We start from the raw sequence: 19,324 nt of genomic DNA, 5'->3' as shown, positions 1-19,324 counted from the left end.
TTTCTTGGTTTACAACCACTATTTCCTCATCCCTCAGAATTTCTACCCAGGAGTTCCTGTTGTGGCTCAGTGGTTAACGAATCCAACTAGGAACCATGAGGTTGCAGATTTGATCCCTGGCTTCGCTCAGTGAGCGGTTAAGGATCTGGCATTGCCGTGAGCTGTGGTATAGGTCGCAGATGCAGCTCGGATCTGGTGTTGCTGTGGCTGTGGTGTAGGCCGGCAGCTTCAGGTCTGATTAGACTCCTAGCCTGGGAACCTCCATATGCCGTGGGAGCAGCCCTAGAAAAGACAAAAAACAAACAAACAAAAAAAAAATTTCTACCCGTAAGAGCTGGATTGGATTCGGGTGCTTCAGACAATAGCGCGTCATTTCTACAGATCCTGCTTTCATTTCTACTTTTCCTAATTTCATTCTTGGAGCTGTAGTTTTCAGTTTTCAGGGTACCACTATGTCTAGAATATTCAAGAAACACAAAATACACATACACACACACACACACACTGGTTGTTGTTATTACTATTATTATCTGCTGTGCTTGTGGCATGCAGAAGTTCCCACGTCAGGAACTGAACCCAAGCCGCAGCAGTGACAATGCTGGATCCTTAACCACTAGGCCACCAGGGAACTCCAAGGCTATCCCACTCCCTCTTTTTAAATTAGAAGTACAGTTGATTCACAATGTTGTGCCACTTTCTGCTGCACATCCAAGGCTATTTTTAAAATAATCTTCTGTTCAATCTTCCTGAAAAATCTTCTAAATGCAAAATTCCCTTCCACCTTTCTAAGCACATAAAGGAATATCTTTTATTTCAAGCCTTCTGATATATTCCCACCCCAACTGTCTAAATGGCCAGCAAATCGGTAACATTAGACACCGCCTGTTTAATGTCATAATAAATCTAACTTATGTAAATCTCATTGTTATCACCACCAGAAGTTTAAATCTGAAAAGCAAACAAATAGAAAAAAAAAAAAGTGTTACCTGCATAAATGGAATATCCTCTTCTGAAAACAAAACAAAATATTGAAACTAGAAAGCATGGAATAAAAATATGACAAAAGAGCCAACAATCATTTAAGGGAAGTACAAATGGTCACCAGAGTTATTGATAAGAAAATTCATCTTTTAGAGTTCTGTCTCAGCATACTCGCACACTGTCATGGTCTGTACACTGGGGTCAGAAGAATTTCCAGCATGGAGAGGTGAAGAGAAAGTAGAGTTTACTGAGATAAGAGATGCTGCAAGCACATCAGGATTCCTTCCTGACAATCAGGGAGAGCTGACTCCCAGGGCATGGTCACATCTCTTTTAATAACCCAGGGAGAGGACAGGTCGCTCATGATACACCTGCTGACCTGGGGAAAGAGGGGTCTTATAATACACTTGCTGGTTGGTTGGGGTGTATAAGCCCCTATAGAGGTGGGATGAGGAGTGGGCCACACACCTTTCCTGGTAGGGGGCAGGAAGAAGAAAGCCAGTTTGCTCACGGTGGGAGAGGGGGCATTACAATGAGGTAGGGGGGTGGTGATAAGGGTCTGGTAATTCTTGTCTTGGCTGGAGGCCTTGAGTTCAATCTCCTTAAAGGCGACTGGAAGCCCAACACATGCTCCTCCAAAGCCAAAAGCAATTTCTTTACAAAGTTGCAAATCTGTATGTGTGGTAATGGGCAGTTAGTTTAATTAATGGATGGGCTATACCACGGAACATTTCTACTAGATATGATACAAATCTATGATACTAAGTGAGCGTTCAGTGAACGTGTCTGCACTCAGGATCCAGTCCAGAGAGCTGGTGTCCTGCTTTGATTCCCTTCTCATTCACTACGTTACTAGAGACGGTAATAGAGGCCAACTGGACCCCTTTCCTTCCTCCTCCTTCTTCCTCAGCATGCAAGCTTCCCCTCTCTCCGTCCAAACTCTACCCATTCCTAATACTTCATTTCATCTGGGGAGCATATGACACACTGTCATGTGACAAAATGATGTATGTCACATGGTCATTTAGGTGAGCCGACATCATTGGAACAACGCTGTGAATGAGGCATTATCTCCACTGTTCAGAGAAGCAACTTGTTATCTAGTGAAAGACAGACATTCTCGAGACCAGGCTTCCCAACTCTGAAGTCTCACAACCACATCTTTGCTGCCTCTTTTCAGGCCAGGGGTTGGCAAACTTTTTCTCCGAAGGGCCAGAGGGTAAGTCTTCTCTGTTCTGCAGGCCAAGCAGTCTCTGTCTCATCTCGGGCCTTGAAGTAAAAAGCAGCCATGGACAATTGAAACAAAGCAAATCCACTGGGTTTGGCTATGTTCCAATAAAACTTTATTTATAAAAAAACAGATTAGGCCTGTGGGGCATAGTTAGTCTCCTCTTATATTTTTCAAATGGTGATCCATCAGTCTTAAGACCTGCGCTAGACCTACAAAAACTGAGATTCTGTGTTGTTTTCTGTTTTTCCCTTTTTTTTTTTTTTTGGCTGCACCCACACCCACTGCATGCAGAAGCTCCCAGGCCAGGAATCAAAACTACACCACAGCAGTGACACCGCTGGATCTTCAACCCACTGAGCCACCAGGGAACTTGCTGGCACTGTGTTTTAACAAGCCCTCCAAGAGTCTAACGCACACTACAGTATGAGAGCCACTGCTAACCTTCCTGACAACCCACCCACGACTCCTCCACATTAAGCATGAATTAATTTGTCCGCGTCACCAGAAAGCCTCTCTCCCCCTGCTTCCATGCACACCCTCCTTCTCAAATCACAATTCTTCTCCTCCCCTGGAGTTCCTGCCCCAATTCCCTAGGGGCTTATGTAACCCAATCCTAGATCTCTATTGTCATTATTCCCATCTTCGGTCCCAGACCCATCTTACAACGTGCTGGAGCACAGCTGCCCTCTTTTATTTCTTTTTCAATTTTTTTAAGTTTTATTGAAATATAGTTGATTTACAAGGTTGTGGTAATTTCTGCTGTGCGACAGAGTGATTCAGTTATACGTGTACACACATTTCAGATTCTTTTTCCACACAGAGTACCACAGAATCTTGGGTAGAGTTCTCTGCGGTATACAGCAGGTCCCTGTTGGCCAATTATTCCATATACCTCAGTGTGCATTATGTCAGTCCCAAACCCTCAGTCCATCTCTCCCCCTACCCCATCTGTCCCTTTTAGTAACCTTAAGTTTTTCAAAGTCTGTGAGTCAGTCTCTATTCTGCAAATAAGTTCATATGCATCCCTTTTTTTTAGATTCCACATAGACGTGATATCATATGATATTTGTCTTTCACTGTCTGACTAACTTCACCTAGTGTGATAATCTCTAGGTGCATTTACATTTCTGCAAATGGCATTATTTCATTCTTTTTTATGGCTGAGTAATATTCCACTGTATATATGTCCTACATATTCTTTTCCATTCATCTGCTGATGGCTATTTAGGTTGCTTCCATATCTTGGTTACTGTAAATAGTGCTGCAATGAATATGGGGGTGCATGTATCTTTTCAAATTATGGTTTTCCCCAGATAGATGCCCAGGAGTGAGACTGCTGGATCATATGGTAGTTCGATTTTTAGGTTTTTTTTTTTTTTTGAGGAATCTCCATACTGTTGATCAGTTTACATTCCCACCAATTCAGCTGCCCTCTTTAACTCTGCAGATCCTCTAGGTAGCTTACACAATGACTCCTAGAGCACCCCTACTCTTGGGCACTCCTAGCCTAGCAAGGAATGAGATTTCCAGTCTCTGCCACATAATGTCCCAGAACTGACCCTCTCCCTCTCCAACATCCGATCTCATCGTACCATCCTCACCTCCCAATCCTGACCCCAGAACAAGTGACAATTCTTTCAGGAGAAAAAGCAATTCCCCTTCTCACATTAACATTGTCTAATGCTCTGCCCAACTACCATCTCCACCTTCATCAATTCTTATAAATTGCAACAGAAATATATAGTTGTGACCCCAGAATTTACTTTGGAAAGACAAATAATAACATCCTATCTGATGTAGTCTGTGCATGTGGGTCAGAAAGAAGAATTTTCCAGATTCAAAGAAAGGTGAAGACAAGATTATTGAGGCCAGAGGTGCTGTTAACACAGTGGGCTGACTTCCTGATAATCAGGGAGAGCCGGGCCTGGAGAGAAAGAAGTTTAAGACAAGAGACACTGCAAGCCCAGTAGGACAATTTCCTGATGAACAGGAAGAGCCTACCCTGGGTGCATGGTTCTGCCTGTTTTTATAGCCCAGGGAGAGAGGACAGGTCTTGTGTTACACCTGCTGACCTGTTGTTTGGCTGGGGAAACAAGGGTCTTATGATACACTTGCTGGTTGGTTCAGGTCACACAAGGCCCCTGTAGGGGTGGGTGAGCAGTGGGCCACCTACCTTTCCTAGTAGGGGCAGGAAAGAGTAGGTCAGGTTGCTCGAGGTGGGGGAGGGGCATTACAATGAGATGGGTGGGGTGGTGTAAGGGTCGTGCAGTTCTCGTCTTATCTAGAGGCTTTGCGGTCAATCTCCTTGAAGGGGCCTTGAAATCCAACACTATCCTCTCCCAATCCTCTCACAAAAATCATTAACAGGGGTTTTGAACCCCACCTAAAAATGTGTTTTGTTATCATTGAAAAAATGAACTTTTAATGTTTCAATTGAACTTTGAGTTGATGGAGAGTCACTGAGGAAAAGATACTCATCAGCCTTCTGTGAAAGGTGAGGTCTGGAGCCTGGTTTGGAACAGGGATGCCCAGGAGTGGTGATGCCCTGGGAACACTAGGGAAAGGGAACAAACCACTCTGCCTAATAAGCAGACTGACTCCCTGGGGCTAAGAGACTATCATTATAAACTGATGCTTTCTATTATTCAGTGGTAATTATTTTATATTTTAAGTGTTCACAATGGGAATTTAGTTGTTTAGGAAGTTTTTTTGTTTCATTTCAGTTTTCTGTTGTCCACCAGGGCATGGAGCCACCTAAGTGTTATCTGTATTTGTTAGTGTGATTATAGAATCAATTTTTAGTGAATTAACTATTACAGTTCTGCACAGTTCAGTGGGGTAGGGGAGCAATGTCTTTTACAATGTTATGCACTCTATAAGGAATTAACATACGTGTATACATTTAACTTTAAATAAACTGATGCTTGACTTCCACAGGATTAGCCTTCAGAAACAGGGTTAGGAGGACTGGGTAGGGATGGGTAGTGAGGCAGGCTGGACTGCAGAAAAGAGAGAAATCACAGGAGCCAGATACTTGTCAGGCATCTGGTGCCCAAAGATACAAATGCCACCGTCATAACCCACCATGGTTCCCCTCATTCCCAAAGTTATTGGTTATGTTTGTTAACCTATCACCTGAGTATCAGACTTAGGAAACCAAAAGAGAGTCCAGTCATATTCAGGGAGAAAGTATTTGACTCTTGAAAGCATTTGATTCAGAAAGATGTTCTGAATTCAGACATATATTCAGTGGGGTAGGGGAGCAATGGCAAATTTTTTTAGACCTCACCTTGAGGTCATATACTCCCACTGCTGTCAAACATTATTGCTACTGTTTCTAAGGAAACTTTAAGAAGAGAGAACAAAGCAACAAAGTCATTGGTAAGAAATGATGACTGCTTAAAACAACTTTTAAGATTTAAATGTATGTTATTTTCCTCCCAGTTTTCACCATACTCCTCCCTAGGATCTGTCTTTAAGTAGAAAGAAAAGCACCTTGGAACAGCTAACGCAGTGCAGATTAGTGACCCTGATTCTTTTCAATGTAACTAGAATGTTTTCCAAGGCTAAAAAATTGTTCAAGCTACTCTGTATCCAGTACGATGTGTATGCCCAGTGTAACTTGAACCCATGGATACAAATATTTTCTTTTACATTCACTGTGCGTTATTCAACGACAGTTAACATACATTTTTAAAACTCAATTGTGAATTATCTATTGAAATTATAGCTAATTCTCACCTTATTACATATTAGAAAATATTTAGGATTTTCTATATGCTGTTTGCAAAAGGTAAAATTATTTATTAGCTGTTGAATCCATTCACTTTTAGTAGCAAATACCTTACTGTTTCATTTTTTAAAAGTTTAATCATTTGTCTAAATAGCTCTATGGAGTTTTGCTGATTTCTTATGGATGATTCTTTAGTTATTCCCAAACAGCTGAGCAAATTTAATATACACATCCATATATACAAAACAAATGCCATGCCTTTTCTCATACGACACACAATAAATACCTTACACATTTAGCAACATGCTGTATTGCATTTTTGGTAATTAAGTAAAGGATAACATGTTATACTCTAATCATGTTTTCATAACTAATAAAACAATTATACCTTTGTCGACTCAAAAAAATGCACAACCTGAATGTCGAGAGCTAAGTTTTATTTGGGGCAAAATTAGGACTTAAGCCTGGGAGACAGCATCTCAGATAGCCCCGACAAAACCACTGAAAACCACTTCCCGCGGCTGTGAGGGGTGTTGAAGGAGCTAGGATACACAGAAGTTTTTGCAACAAAGGGCAGGGAGCAGGAACAAAAGACGCCTGGGCTCACGGAAATCATTCCTTTGATATGTACCTCCACTATCAGTCCCAGTATCCTGAGTTTTCAGTCTGCAGGACTCACCTGCTCTCACCCTTGGAGGTGACTGCACTCACAGACTCTGACATTCTTGGTTTTATCCTTAACTACAGACCGGGCTGAAATACCACCCAAGGAGGAAAAGGGGTATATCAGGATATGATAAAGGGGAGGGGGAGGTGCATGCAGCACACACACATTTTACAAAGGTTTGTTGCTGATCTCCCAAAGGTTACTACCCATCATAAGAAGCAAACATCACCACGAAGGATTTTAGTGTTTTTCTAGATATGAGGAGATGCAAGAATTGGGCACATAAAATCTCCTAAAAATATATGACTCTCTTAAGACCTGTTCTTCCAGTTTTCCCAGAGCACAGAGGGCCTCACTCCCATGTTCAACCTGAGCTCCTTCTCGGGCACTGAGAGTCAGTAGCTGCAGTGGTTCATAATTTAACCCATGGAGAGGCTGATGGCAAGTGCCAAACTTCAGTTCACACCTTATATCATTTAAATCTGGATTGCTTTTAGTAATAATTTTTTTTTTTTTTTTTTTTTTTTGTCTTTTTAGGGCCGCACCCAAGGCATATGAAGGTTCCCAGGCTAGGGGTCTAATGAGAGCTGCAGCCTCTGGCCTACACCACAGCGACAGCCACACCAGATCGGAGCTGCCTCTGCAGTCTACACCACAGCTCATGGCAACGCCAGATCCTTAACCCAATGAGCAAGGCCAGGGATGGAACCTGCAACCTCAGATTGTTTCCGCTGCACCAAGAGAGGAACTCTTGTAATAAAGCTTTTAAGATTCATTACATGACTTTTGTTCTCTGCAGTCTTCACTCCAGTCCTCAAAATGCACTACACTTTATGTGAATTGAAACAATGAAGTCAAACTGTTTCTCATAAACCCATTTCGGCCAGTTTGATAAGAAAACGGGCTGTTAATTAGGTGAGACAACAAACAATTCCTATTCCAGAAAGTTTTAACTTTTAGGAAGTGTTTCATTAGCCGCAAACTTTTGACAAACACACAACTGAACTACATGTAACAACAACAAAAATGTACCCGAAAGTTATTTGTGCAAAAGGACTATGTTTAGGTTTTTCCCCAAATCTGAGTATATCAGGTTAAACAAGATACACTTCATTAAAAAAAAAAAAGTCTAAATCATAGTCATTTGATGTCTTGATAAAACCTGTCTGGTGTATTTCTCAGAAACTGAAAAAGTAGAAGAACAAGGACTAGGTAAACAAACCCTTTGGCAATTCAGGTGGTTTTCAATTCTCTACTTTCAGTAACATTGGAGGAGGGCCTAACTGAAACGTCATCTCAAAGATCCTCAAATCTAATGTTTTGAGATCAAGTACGGAGTGATAGAGTAACCGAGCAGGGCTCTGTGAGGCTCCTGGGCCCCACAAGCCGTTCTGTATCCTCCATTTCCCATTTTACAGCTGACCTTGTCACGGATAAAGTTTACTATCTCCGGTCTCCCAGTGGCATCTAGGACACCACGGGTACTCAGATGGCCGAATGGCTAGTTCTTATTCTTGTCCCCAATTGAGCAGGTTTTAATTAATGAGTGGGTTTCCCTCGGGGACATTGCAATTAATGAGTAGGTTTCCCTAGGGGACATTGCATGGAGGACTCAGCCTCCACCACCCCTGTTGAATTTCTCAGGCACCTGAGAAAACCATAACCTGCAGAGAGAAGTCTTGTCCCTTTCTTCAGAGCAAAGGCTCTCCTGAAATACCTTCACCTTTATCCTGACAAATTCCATTAAGGCAGCCAATTTGAGGAAAAGTATCAGATCAGCCTCTTACCTAAGCACTCAGCCCAACCCCTCAGTCTCTTCCAGCTAAGCCATCTTAGACATTGGTTCACAGCTCTAAGTCGACTAGTTGCCTGAGATCATCCCCAGACCCTGCCTGATGGAATTTCAAAGATGTTTGCCATATTGGCTTCGTTTTTCCTTAGCTTGCAAAACTGAGGCCTAGGCTAGACCCTCAGTCAAAATCTTTTGTAGAGTACCATCAGGTGGAATTAAATACTCCAGCACAAAATTGAAAGCAAAACCCAAATCCTCGTCAGGGAAAAGGAAGACACAGAATTACAAATGGGATCTCCCAAAAGGAAAATCCCCAAACAGGAACCAAAGGGTCCCCAGATGGACAAGGTCAAGGGGGCCTCAGAGTGCAGGCCCTGGGACTTACCCAGATGCTGGCAGAGGTGTCTCGAAATCACAGATGCTACTTTTCCTCTTCCCAAAAAGTCTTCTTGAAGTGGGAAGTTCTGGTCGGCAGGAGCAGAGGGAAAGGAAGGAGTCCCCCCAAGGCCAGTGAGAGCTGCCTACCAACCACTCTTCCACCCTGGAGTTCCAACTTCCAAGATGGCCAGTCAGCTCTGCTCAGGGCCGGCCCCATGGCAGGAAACTCTCAGCAGTCTGGCCTCTAAAAGATTCCTCCAATCCTCTGCTAACCTATAGGGGGACTGGTGTGGAGAGAAACCTCAAAGTGTCTGATCCAGCCAAGAGCACTGTGGGGCCGCCTGCCCACAGGCAGATCCTGGATGAGCCCTCAAATTTTGCTGCCGAAACTCAGCTTCTGTCTGCCATTGCTGAATGGAAATTTGGAGACAGAGTTTTAGGTGAAGGAGAAAAAGAGAGCTTTATTGCTTTGCCAGGTAAAGGAGGGCACAGCAGACCAATGCCTTAAAGACTGTGCCCTCCTTGGGAGAGATTAGGGGGTGGTTTTATACTTTGGGGAGTGGAAAATAAGGCTGCAGATAAGGATCAAAGCTGAGAAATAATTAGCAGCCCAGGACTGGTTCTGGAGGTCCTCCTTCATCAAGCAGTTCTTCCCTTGGTTGGGGATTTTAGTTCTGCAAAAAGGCTCCAAGACATTGTTATGTATATTCCTTGAGGAGGAACCAGGGCCCTGCCCCAAGGCTGCATTATTGTCTCTCGACTGCTGCTCCCTGATCGCTGCATCCCTTTCCTGCCCTGATTATCAACCGCCCTTTGGAGCTCAGGGAAGGTCATGGAGACTGAAGCTTATTCCTTAAAAACAGGAAATGAAGGACACAGAAAGGCTTGTGTGCCCAGGAGCCTCACAGGACCCTGCTCAGTTACAACGTTGCTACAGTAGGATTAGGATTACCAGGTATAGTACTTGTTTATACACCGTTTCTAAGGCCATACAGTTATAAAAACTAAAACTTAAGAGTGGTATTGATGCTCAATCCTTCCCGTCCCAGCAATAAGATATAATCATTCACAGATTTATGAATTTTAAAAAGCAACAATATCCATTTCAGCGAGATGCATTTCCCCAGAAGTGTTACGTTCTATTGAATAATTCTGAAACTTTGTGATACTTTGCTTTGATTATGTACCAATAATAATTTTAAAGATAATTCAGTTCATGATCAGGCAGTGTGTTGTCTGTATAACTTTAGTCAATTTACTTAATTTGCCTCAGATCTCAGTTTTCTGATTTGCAAATTAGTGATAGTATAATAAGATTAAGTTTAGAGCTGTTCCAAAGACTGGGTGAATTAATGCACATAAACCCACTAAACATCATGGCTGGCACGTAGCACGTGCTATGTAAGCACTACCTATGGATGAAACTGATCGATAACAAAACCCTGAAAACTAAAAGCATGTGGGTTTGTCTTCACCAGCAGGAAAAAAAGTGCTGGAAAGATCGGGTTCTCACTAAAGGCACACCTGGCAAGCAGCAGGGGATGCTCAAGGGAAAACGGGATAGGGTGGGGAGGAGAGAGACAGGAGGCCCCTGGAGCTACCTGCCTGGGAGAAAAGTGAGCACGAATAGAGGCTGAGGACGAAGAGGGCTGGGCTACCGGTAGAACGCATTAGAAACGTCTACGGATTTCGACCGCTCCGTGAAACGGGAGCAAGAGCGTCCGGCCTAAACGCCACTGTGGTTGCAACCGGGCCGAAGTTTCGCTGCCGCACCCTGGGCGGCTTCCAGCCGGAGCCCGGTGGGCCCTCGGGCGGGGAGCCGCGCGAGTCGAACGCCCGACCACACTGGACTCCAGGCCCAGGCCCCGGCGCAGACCGGGCTGCCCGCTTCACGCTGCCGCTGGCGACGCAGCCCAGCCTCACGAGGGCGCCCGCGCTCCGCGGCGGCCGGAACTGGCCCCTCGCGGCCTCCGTCGCCGGAACTTCGTTGCTATCGTTACCGCCTTTTCCTCCCTTCCCCCGGTTCCCTTTCACTTCCGGGGTCACTCTGGATCCGCTGGTTCCGTAACAACATCCCGTTGGCTTCCCTCAGGCGGCGGGACCCGTACAGCCGCCTCCTCCCAGGAGCGCTGCCCGCCTGGGTTTGCGCCCTCCCCGGCCCGGGCTGCCATGGCCACCAATCCGCAGCCGCAGCCGCCGCCTCCCGCGCCGCCACCTCCCCCGCCGCAGCCGCAGCCGCCGCCGCCGCCGCCCGGCCCCGGGACCGGCCCGGGCGCGGGTGGGGCGGGCGGCGCGGGAGCCGGCGCCGGGGACCCGCAGCTCGTGGCCATGATCGTGAATCACCTCAAGAGCCAGGGGCTTTTCGACCAGTTCCGCAGAGACTGCTTAGCCGACGTGGACACCAAGGTTCGGGGCGTGCGGGGGCTGCGGGCGGGGTAGGGGAGGACCCGCGGCCGCCTTCCCCCGCTGTGTCTCCCGCACCCGCCCAGCGGCTGGCGGTGCCCCGGCTTCCCCATCTGGGGCCCCTCTGGAGCGCGCCTAGGGGCGAGCTCCCTGTGCATCTGCTTCCTCTCAGCTGGCGCTCTGTGTGAGGCACTGTGCTGGGCATGCTGCGTTCATTCATTCGCTTATCTTTCCGTTCATTTAACAGACTAGAATTAAGCACCTTCTCCGTGCCAGGCACTGCTTAGGTGCTGGGAGTATAGGAGTGAGCAAGATGAAGTCTTTGATCTTTCGGAGCCTTATTTGGAAACACTCCCGCTAACGGCGCTTTCATCTCTCCTTTTTGTTTTTCCCCTGGTTTACTTTGTATCGAAGTTATTTTTGTTTCGTTCCTTGAAGATTTCTGATAGGGGTCATGTCTTTGTCCTCTGGAGAAATTACTAAATGGTAATGGATCAAATTATTTGCAACGTGGATTTCTGGACTTTGAGAGGGGTGCAGAGATAAAGAATAAGACGTAGCTGGACAGTATAAAGTTAGGGTGGGCGATCAGGACTTTTGTTTCTACCAACCACTGTCTGATTTCGGTAGCTTAGGCCAAGTCAGAGAGAAGGGAGAGGTAGGTGGGGTGAGGGGTGAGGAGTAGAGAGAACTGAGGAGAGTTGACAGCAGATATTCTAGTGGAAGAAGGACCGGACAAAAGAGTGAGTCCAGGAGAGTGAGGGGTAGAGGGGAGAGGTCAGCACAGTAGTTCCTGTACAAAAGGAGTTCGGGGCTAGGAAGGGGAAGGAATTTTGTGCTACATGTCAGCGTGAAAGGGGTGTTAGCAGGAACAGGTAAACCTAGTTGGTTCTGCAAAGGATGGGTAGAGGACACCAGGAAGGAGCTGGATGAGATGGATGGAAACCCAGTAGCTTGGAAGCAAGTGAAGCAGAGAACTTCCATTGGAAAGAGTTGGGAAATCGTTTTGTTTTGTTTTGTTTAACCAAGTTAAAACTTGGTTCTGGTTTGGCTCATTGGTTTAGAGTTTTGATGGGATGGAGAGTTTTCTCATAGCATGTTGGGCAGTTCTAAAGAGAAAAGGGCTTTGGGACGAACTGCACACCGTTCTGTTATTTCCTCTGGAAAAACCTTCCTGACAATCTGGGGACATCTTCCCTTTTAAGAACTCCGGCCCATCACTTAGACCAGAAGTAGCAGTTGCCTTTTTGGGGCGTCTGAGTTTCTGCACCACAGAGAATTTACTTGGGGCTGTTTATCTACATAGGAAGTATATAGTTTTTCTCACTTTGTTTTAGGAAATATGCACAGCCACCTTTTTGAAAGTGATACCTACTGCCTTTTCTTCTTTCCTTCCTTCCATGGGAAATGGCCAAGTAAATGCTGTCCAACTAAATAAAGCTAGTAGAGGTTTCACTTTGCTGTTCTCAGAAGTCTATAAATACGTGTTATCATCATGTATGTAAATTGAAAATTTAAATATACCAGCGGTGGGGGAGGGGCTGCAATATCAAAGGCTCGACTTTCTTCATCCAGCACACCCGCTGAATGTCACTGCTCTCTAATATCCCTGCCAGATCCTCCGAGAGTGGAGTCTTAGAACATTTCTTAGGGGTGGGAGGGAAGCACAGTTGCTTTGACTGTCTAATGAAAATTAGGGAAAATGCCCATATTCACATTGAGATGTAGCCGGAAGATCCAGCTAATGCTGAGGCTCCTCTGCTATTGACCGCCAGACGCCAGATCCCTGGAGCAAGCTGAGAGGTTACAAAGCCCTTCTGACCCCTTTGCACTGAGTCTGAGGAGGGAAAATCAAGAGAGTCCCGTCATTCAGACCCAGGCAGGGAGCTCACTGACTAAAGTAAATTTGGCACCTTTCACCCCAGGTAAAAAAGGCCAGTTCTTGGATGCTTTCTCAGTTATATTTGTAACTGAGAAATAATGGCTCCTGGTCCCTATGATTATGGTCTGTTTCCTTTTTTTTTTTTTTCATTATTATTTTTTTAAGGCTGCACCTGCGGCATATGGAAGTTTCCTGTGGCAATGCTGGATCCTTTAACCCACTGTGTGCCAGGCTGGGTGTTGAACCCACGCCTCTGCAGTGACCCAAGATGCTGTAGTCAGATTCTTAACCCACTCTGCCACAGTGGGAACTCTTATTTCTTTTTAGATTTGAAAGGAATGTTAGACAGAAATATACATGAGTTTATTCACCCAACAAATACTTATTATGTGTCAGGCATTACTTTAGGTGCCAGAGATACAGCAGTGAGCAGAAAGTCCCTGCTGATATGGAGCTTGAATCCCAGCAGAGAAAAATAGCCAATAAATTGTCTGTGACAGGTTCTATGGAGGAAAGAGAGAAAGATGAGGGTGGAAAGGATAGCTGATGTGTTCGGAGTAAGATTTCAATGAGATGACAGCTGAGCCATCCCGAGGGAAGGGAAGGAGCTGTCCAGCTCTCAGGGCTGAGCATTCCCTGTAGAGACCGCAGCAGGTGGCAGAGGCCTAGGGCAGAACCTGCTAGGGAAAAAGTGATAGGAGGCAAGGGAGGAGATAGGGCAGGCCTTGGAAACCTTTGTAAGAGTTTGGCTCTTCCTGGAGCTGTGAAGCCTTTGGCAAGTGTTGAGCAGGACGTTACCCAACTTCGATTTTAAGTGGCTTGACCGTATGTAATTATTAACATTGTCCCCTTCACTCTCAGTCATGGTCAGGTTTGGACAATAAATTATATGGTTACCCTAATTTTAGAAGATTGGCACTAGCAGCACTGTGGAAAATGGACCTGGATGGACAAGGTTAGAAGCAGGGAGGCCAGTAATTAATAACTGGACAGGAGATGAGTCTGCTCTAGACCAGGGTGGGAGCAGTGAGGGAGAAGTGGTCAAATTTTTATTTTTTCCATTATAGTTGGTTTACAGTGTTCTGTCAATTTTCTACTGTACAGCAAAGTGACCCAGGCAGACATGCATATATACAGTCTGGATTCTGGCTATATTTTGATGCTGCTGCTGACAGGATTTACTGATGGTTTGGATGAAGGATGGAAGAGAAAGGGGGGGGTCACGGGTGATGGACTAGAGCGCTGGAAAAGGAAGAAGAGAGCGATAGCTGCTTCTAGAAGAATGATGAAATCCAAAATATCTCTCTAGTCACTAGGATTTTTACCAAAAGGAGAACTTAGAAACCAAGAAAATTACCTGTTAGAGTTCAAATTAGGGCAACTAGAGTGCTAAATGCATTGTGGTGTTTGAACCTAATGTTTCTGAGATCGTGAAATACTGGGAAGAAGAATTATGTTTTAGGATTTGGGGGGAAAATTAATTTTTGTTCACATTGATTTTGGATAAATGGGGAGGAACATGAGAAATGATCTAGAGATTTTTTGTTTGTTTGTTTGTCGTCTTTGCCATTTTCTTGGGCCGCTCCCGCGGCATATGGAGGTTCCCAGGCTAGGGGTCCAATCAGAGCTGTAGCTGCCGGCCTACACCAGAGCCACAGCAACACAGGATCCAAGCCACCTCTTTGACCTACACCACAGCTCACAGCAACACTGGATCCTTAACCCACTGAGCAAGGCCAGGGATCGAACCCGTAGCCTCATGGTCTCTAGTCAGATTCATTAACCTCCTAGAGACCATTTTTTGATAGCATAGAGAATAGGTATTAACAAAAGTCTGGAAATTGGAAGGGAAGAAGAGGTGTCACAAAGGGTTAAATCCTTTATCATTTGTCTTACCTAGATAGTCACCCAGTCATCTCATCTGACAACTACTTTTTAATTGCTTATCTGCCTAGCAGTGTGATTAAAAGAGTGGGAGGAGCAGGCTTACATTTCAATAAGGAGATAAATACCCCCCTTCCCAAGATGTAATACAACACAAAAGGAGTTCCCGTTGTGGCGCAGCGGAAATGAATCTGACTAGGAACCATGAGGTTGCAGGTTTTATCCCTGGCCTTGCTCAGTGGGTTAAGGATCTGGAGTTGCCATGAGTTCTGGTGTTGGTCGAACATGCAGCTCCCATCTGATGGTGTTGTTCCTGTGGTATAGGCCAGTAGCTAAAGCTCCAATTCCACCCCTAGCCTGGGAACCTCTATATGCTGCAGGTGCAGCCCTAAGAAAAAGAAAAAAGGCAAAAAAAAAAAAAAAAAAAAAAAAAAAACCACACACACAAGAATTACTTGAATGATAGTCTAGGAGACAGTTGGAACATTGGAGAAGGGCCAAGGAAATGTCCTTGGGTTTCAGGATGACTTCACGGATGAGGGTGAGCTCTGAAGGTGAGAAGTTAGCAAATGAACCAGAAGGTGTATAAGATTAAAGGTGTGAGAACTTGTCACTGGGCAATAAGCTTTGAAGGGTAAGGGAGCAAATAGCAAGAAGATTTTGGAGTTTTGCTTAAAATCATTGGGGAACACTCAAACCCATCTACATTAAAAGCCCATAAAAGAGAGATAAGGACCGTGAGTGGTGGGGGACAGCTTCTAGGAACAAAGGATGCAGTCCTGATTGAGTGGTCAAACATTCCTTCTAGGCCGTGTCATTTTAAGTAGAGATGGCATAGTGTGTGTCCTCACTCCTGCCTCCCTTAATATCAGTCCTCAGCTTTAGCATAGCTGACGTTTTCGCCTGGATAGTTCTTTGTTGGGCGGACTGCCCTGTGCATTGTAGGATATTCGGCATCTTCTCTGCTAGATGCCAGTAGCAACTCTCCTCAGCTGTGATAATCAAGAATGTCTCCAGACATTGCCAGGTGAGGGAGGCAAAATTGCTTTCTGTTGAGAACCAGCACCTTGCATCTAACTTAATGCCTAGTTCCAGCAGTTGTCCCTGGATCCATGGATCCCATTTCTCTTGGATCCATGCCTTTCAGCTCATATTTGCCAGCCCAGTACAGACCTTCATTATTCCAGATTTGCACGCTTTCCTGAGTATATTTTGTCTGTTTGCTCTTTCATTAGTCATTAGAAAGCTCAGCTATCCCCTATCCCTCTGCTCATATGTGCAGTGGTTCCCATTCTCTATCCCATAATTCCAGACTCCTACACTGGTACCTCATCCTTCCAGACTTTGGCTTCAAGCTAGGTCTCCAGCCTCACTTCCCTGCTATTTTGTATCCTCTTTGCCAACCAAACTGGACTTAATGTGGGGGCTCCCTAATGGTCGTAACCTCACATTTTCTTATCTACTTGCTCTTACATTTTGCTGTGGCTGCAAGGCCATCTTTCCTAGTCCCAGCTGCACCATGAAATTTTGAAGATCCAATTCAGATGCCACATTCTCAGTGAAGGTTTACTTCCTCTGCTCCTCTCCCTTTCTTTGCTCCAAATCATCTAATCGTGACACTTAACTGGTATCTGATAATCTAGTCCCTTGTCTATAAATATATCTTTGTATTCCTCATCTCTAACACCATGTCTTAAGACAAAATAAATGGTATTTGAATTTCTCTTCAATTATCCTGAAGCAGGATTGTCATAAACTGTGAACTTTGTTGCCACATTGATACTATAATCTAAGAAATATTAACACTGTTAAAAACACTCAAATTCCTGAGACTATCCATAATGATATTGTGTGGCATTAGAGTTTGGGGTTTTTTTTTGTTTTGTTTTGTTTTGTTTTTGTTTTTTTTTTTTGCTCTTTTTAGGGCTGCAGCTGCAGCATATGGAAGTTCCCAGGCTAGCAGTAGAATCACAGTTACAGCTGTTGGCCTACACCACAACCACCACAATGTGGGATATTTAACCCACTGAGCGAGGCTGGGGATCAAACCAGAGTCCTCATGGACTCTAGTCAGGTTCAATACCACTGAGCCACAGCAGGAACTCCCAGCATTAGAGATGTTTAACATTCATGTCTTGTCTTTTTCTTTCTTTCTAGCCTGCCTATCAGAACCTGAGACAGCGTGTTGACAACTTTGTTGCAAACCACTTAGCAACTCATACCTGGAGTCCCCACCTCAATAAAAATCAGCTAAGAAACAGTATTCGACAGCAAGTGCTCAAGTAAGTCTCAGGATTGCAGAGTTCCTCAGAGGGCTTGAGGATGTCACAAGGGCCTTTGCCTGAAAGCAGGGACATTATGCAGAACTTTGTTCACCCCATGATAATTTTGTCAAGTTTGATTTGGCTACTTCGTATTATGATACAGTATAAGTCTAGAGTAAGCTCTAACCACCTCATATCTCTCCCGTAAATTTAACAGACTGATTTCTCCTGTAGACCTTTGGAAATATTGAAGGAAGGGAATGACAGTGTGACTTCAAAAAAGAAGCCCTCTAGATAGGTTATGAATAGATGATAAATGCCTGATTGGTAAGTGTATCCTGTACAGTTACATTCACAGTTATTTTCTTGACCCTGAAAGAGTAGGCTTTACTATTTCTTTTTTACAAATAAAGACTAAATTAAAGATCACTGAAATCAAAACATTTTCCGCTGATTTGAGGATGTGGGGCTGTGTCTTCTGTGTTCGAATATAACCCTTTACTTTTTTTTTTTTTTTTTTTTTTTCCAGCTTACTGTGATTTTACCTGTGCTTTTTCGTAAAGTATAACTAAAAGGGGTGGGGAAAGGTGCACTGAGACCTGTCAGGGCCTTTTTTTTTTTTTTTTTTTTTTTTTGATAAGAGTGAGGAAAGCTGGGATGCTTAGTGGGACCCAAAAAAATCAGATTTATCTTGCCCAAAGCAGATTTACAGTATGATCTCATTCTTGAATATAAATATTTGCCAAGACAAGAAGAATTGGGCTTTCCATCCCTGCTTCACCCCCAGAAAAGTTAACTGCATTGCCGAAGAAGTGGCTTAATCTTCTTGCCTTAACAAATATTTACTGTCAAGGTCATCTGTTGGGATGAAATGTGGCTTTTAAACGGTACAGTCTATTTTGGGCTGTTACTCCCTAATTTCCTCTTATCCCTCAGAACGGTTGCAAACCTACCTAACGTGTTTCTCCGTTGATAGTTCCACACACAGGAAGCCCCACAAGTAAACCTTCACACTCTGACTCAAAGACCCATTTAGGCACAGGTAATACTAGAAACCAGGAGCCAGGGGCGGGGGCTCAGACTGTGTCTCCTAGGGAATAAGAGAAGAGGGAAACTTAACAATAGCTCTGTTGACTACATTTTAAAGAACCTTTAAAAGAGTCCAGGTGAGCTCAAAAGATGCTCTTAGAGAGCTATGCCATAATAGCTTTTCTGGAAAAGTCAAAGTTTTTCCTGAAAACCTAGAGGCAAAGTCTTTCCTGTTGGGTGGCAGCCTGGGGGGTGTTACTCACTTTTCAGACCTTCAGTAGAACAATAACCAGAATAGTGGGGGCGGGGGGTGGACTGGGAGAGCGAGGCTTACTGACCTGTCACCTAGTGCACCCCTACACTTACACAGAGCTCCATGGACTACGGGACGCTGTCACACAGCAGTGCATAGCTGCCTTCCTTTTCACAGAGGATCACAGTGCTTTAAAAGTGCGTTGAGAAAAGGGAGAGTCTGGGATTTTTTTTTTCCCCATATGTTGAGAGACCAAGTTCAAGGCAAATTTCTCGGAATTTACTCCTTAGCATACAAAGCCTATAAAGGAGGGAAGCAGTCGTGTATCTCATTCTGCAAAGGGAACTAAACTCAGTCTTGCCCATGTAAAATCAATCACTTAAAATGTTATGTCAGGAAGTTCCCATCATAGCTCAGCAGTTAGCGAATCCGACTGGCATCTATGAGGATGCAGATTTGATCCCTGGCTTTGCTCAGTGGGTTAAGGATCTGGTGTGGTGTAGGTAGCAGGTGTGGCTCAGATCCTGAGTTGCTGTGGCTCTGACGTAGGCTGGCAACTACAGCTCCTATTGGACCCCTAGCCTGGGAACCTCCACATGCCACCGATGTGGCCCTAAAAGACAAAAAAAGACAAAAAAAAAAAAAAAGGAGTTCCTGTCGTGGCACAGTGGTTAACAAATCCAAGTAGGGACCATGAGGTTTCGGGGTTCCATCTGTAGCCTCCCTCAGTGGGTTAAGGATCCAGCGTTGCCATGAACTGTGGTGTAAGTCACAGACATGGCTCAGATCCTGCGTTGCTGTGTCTCTCGTGTAGGCTGGCGGCTACA

At 44.7% G+C, this 19,324-nt stretch overlaps 1 protein-coding gene and 1 long non-coding RNA gene across 7 annotated transcripts in view; one reads left to right on the top strand and one right to left on the bottom strand.

Annotated features, from left to right (window-relative positions):
* LOC110262057 overlaps nt 1–10,719 on the bottom strand; it is a 248,873-nt gene extending 238,154 nt beyond the window's left edge. For all 3 annotated transcript variants that reach the window (XR_002346562.1, XR_002346564.1, XR_002346563.1), the window contains exon 1: nt 8,790–10,719. This is a non-coding gene — a long non-coding RNA (uncharacterized LOC110262057). The remainder of the gene's footprint in view (nt 1–8,789) is intronic.
* Nucleotides 10,816–19,324, top strand: part of BOD1L1 (biorientation of chromosomes in cell division 1 like 1) — a 57,359-nt gene continuing 48,850 nt past the window's right edge. For all 4 annotated transcript variants that reach the window (XR_298893.3, XM_005656496.3, XM_003128856.5 and 1 more), the window contains exons 1-2: nt 10,816–11,188; nt 17,109–17,233. Coding sequence is in view for 3 of the 4 variants with exons in the window: in XM_005656496.3 (XP_005656553.1) it covers nt 10,952–11,188; nt 17,109–17,233 (362 nt within the window). In the remaining variant the exon portion in view is untranslated. The remainder of the gene's footprint in view (nt 11,189–17,108; nt 17,234–19,324) is intronic.

The sequence above is a fragment of the Sus scrofa genome, chromosome 8 (assembly GCF_000003025.6).
Source record: "Sus scrofa isolate TJ Tabasco breed Duroc chromosome 8, Sscrofa11.1, whole genome shotgun sequence".
Taxonomy (NCBI): domain Eukaryota; kingdom Metazoa; phylum Chordata; class Mammalia; order Artiodactyla; family Suidae; genus Sus; species Sus scrofa.
Note: the sequence above shows the minus strand (reverse complement) of the source record. Positions and strands in the feature narration are given on the sequence as shown.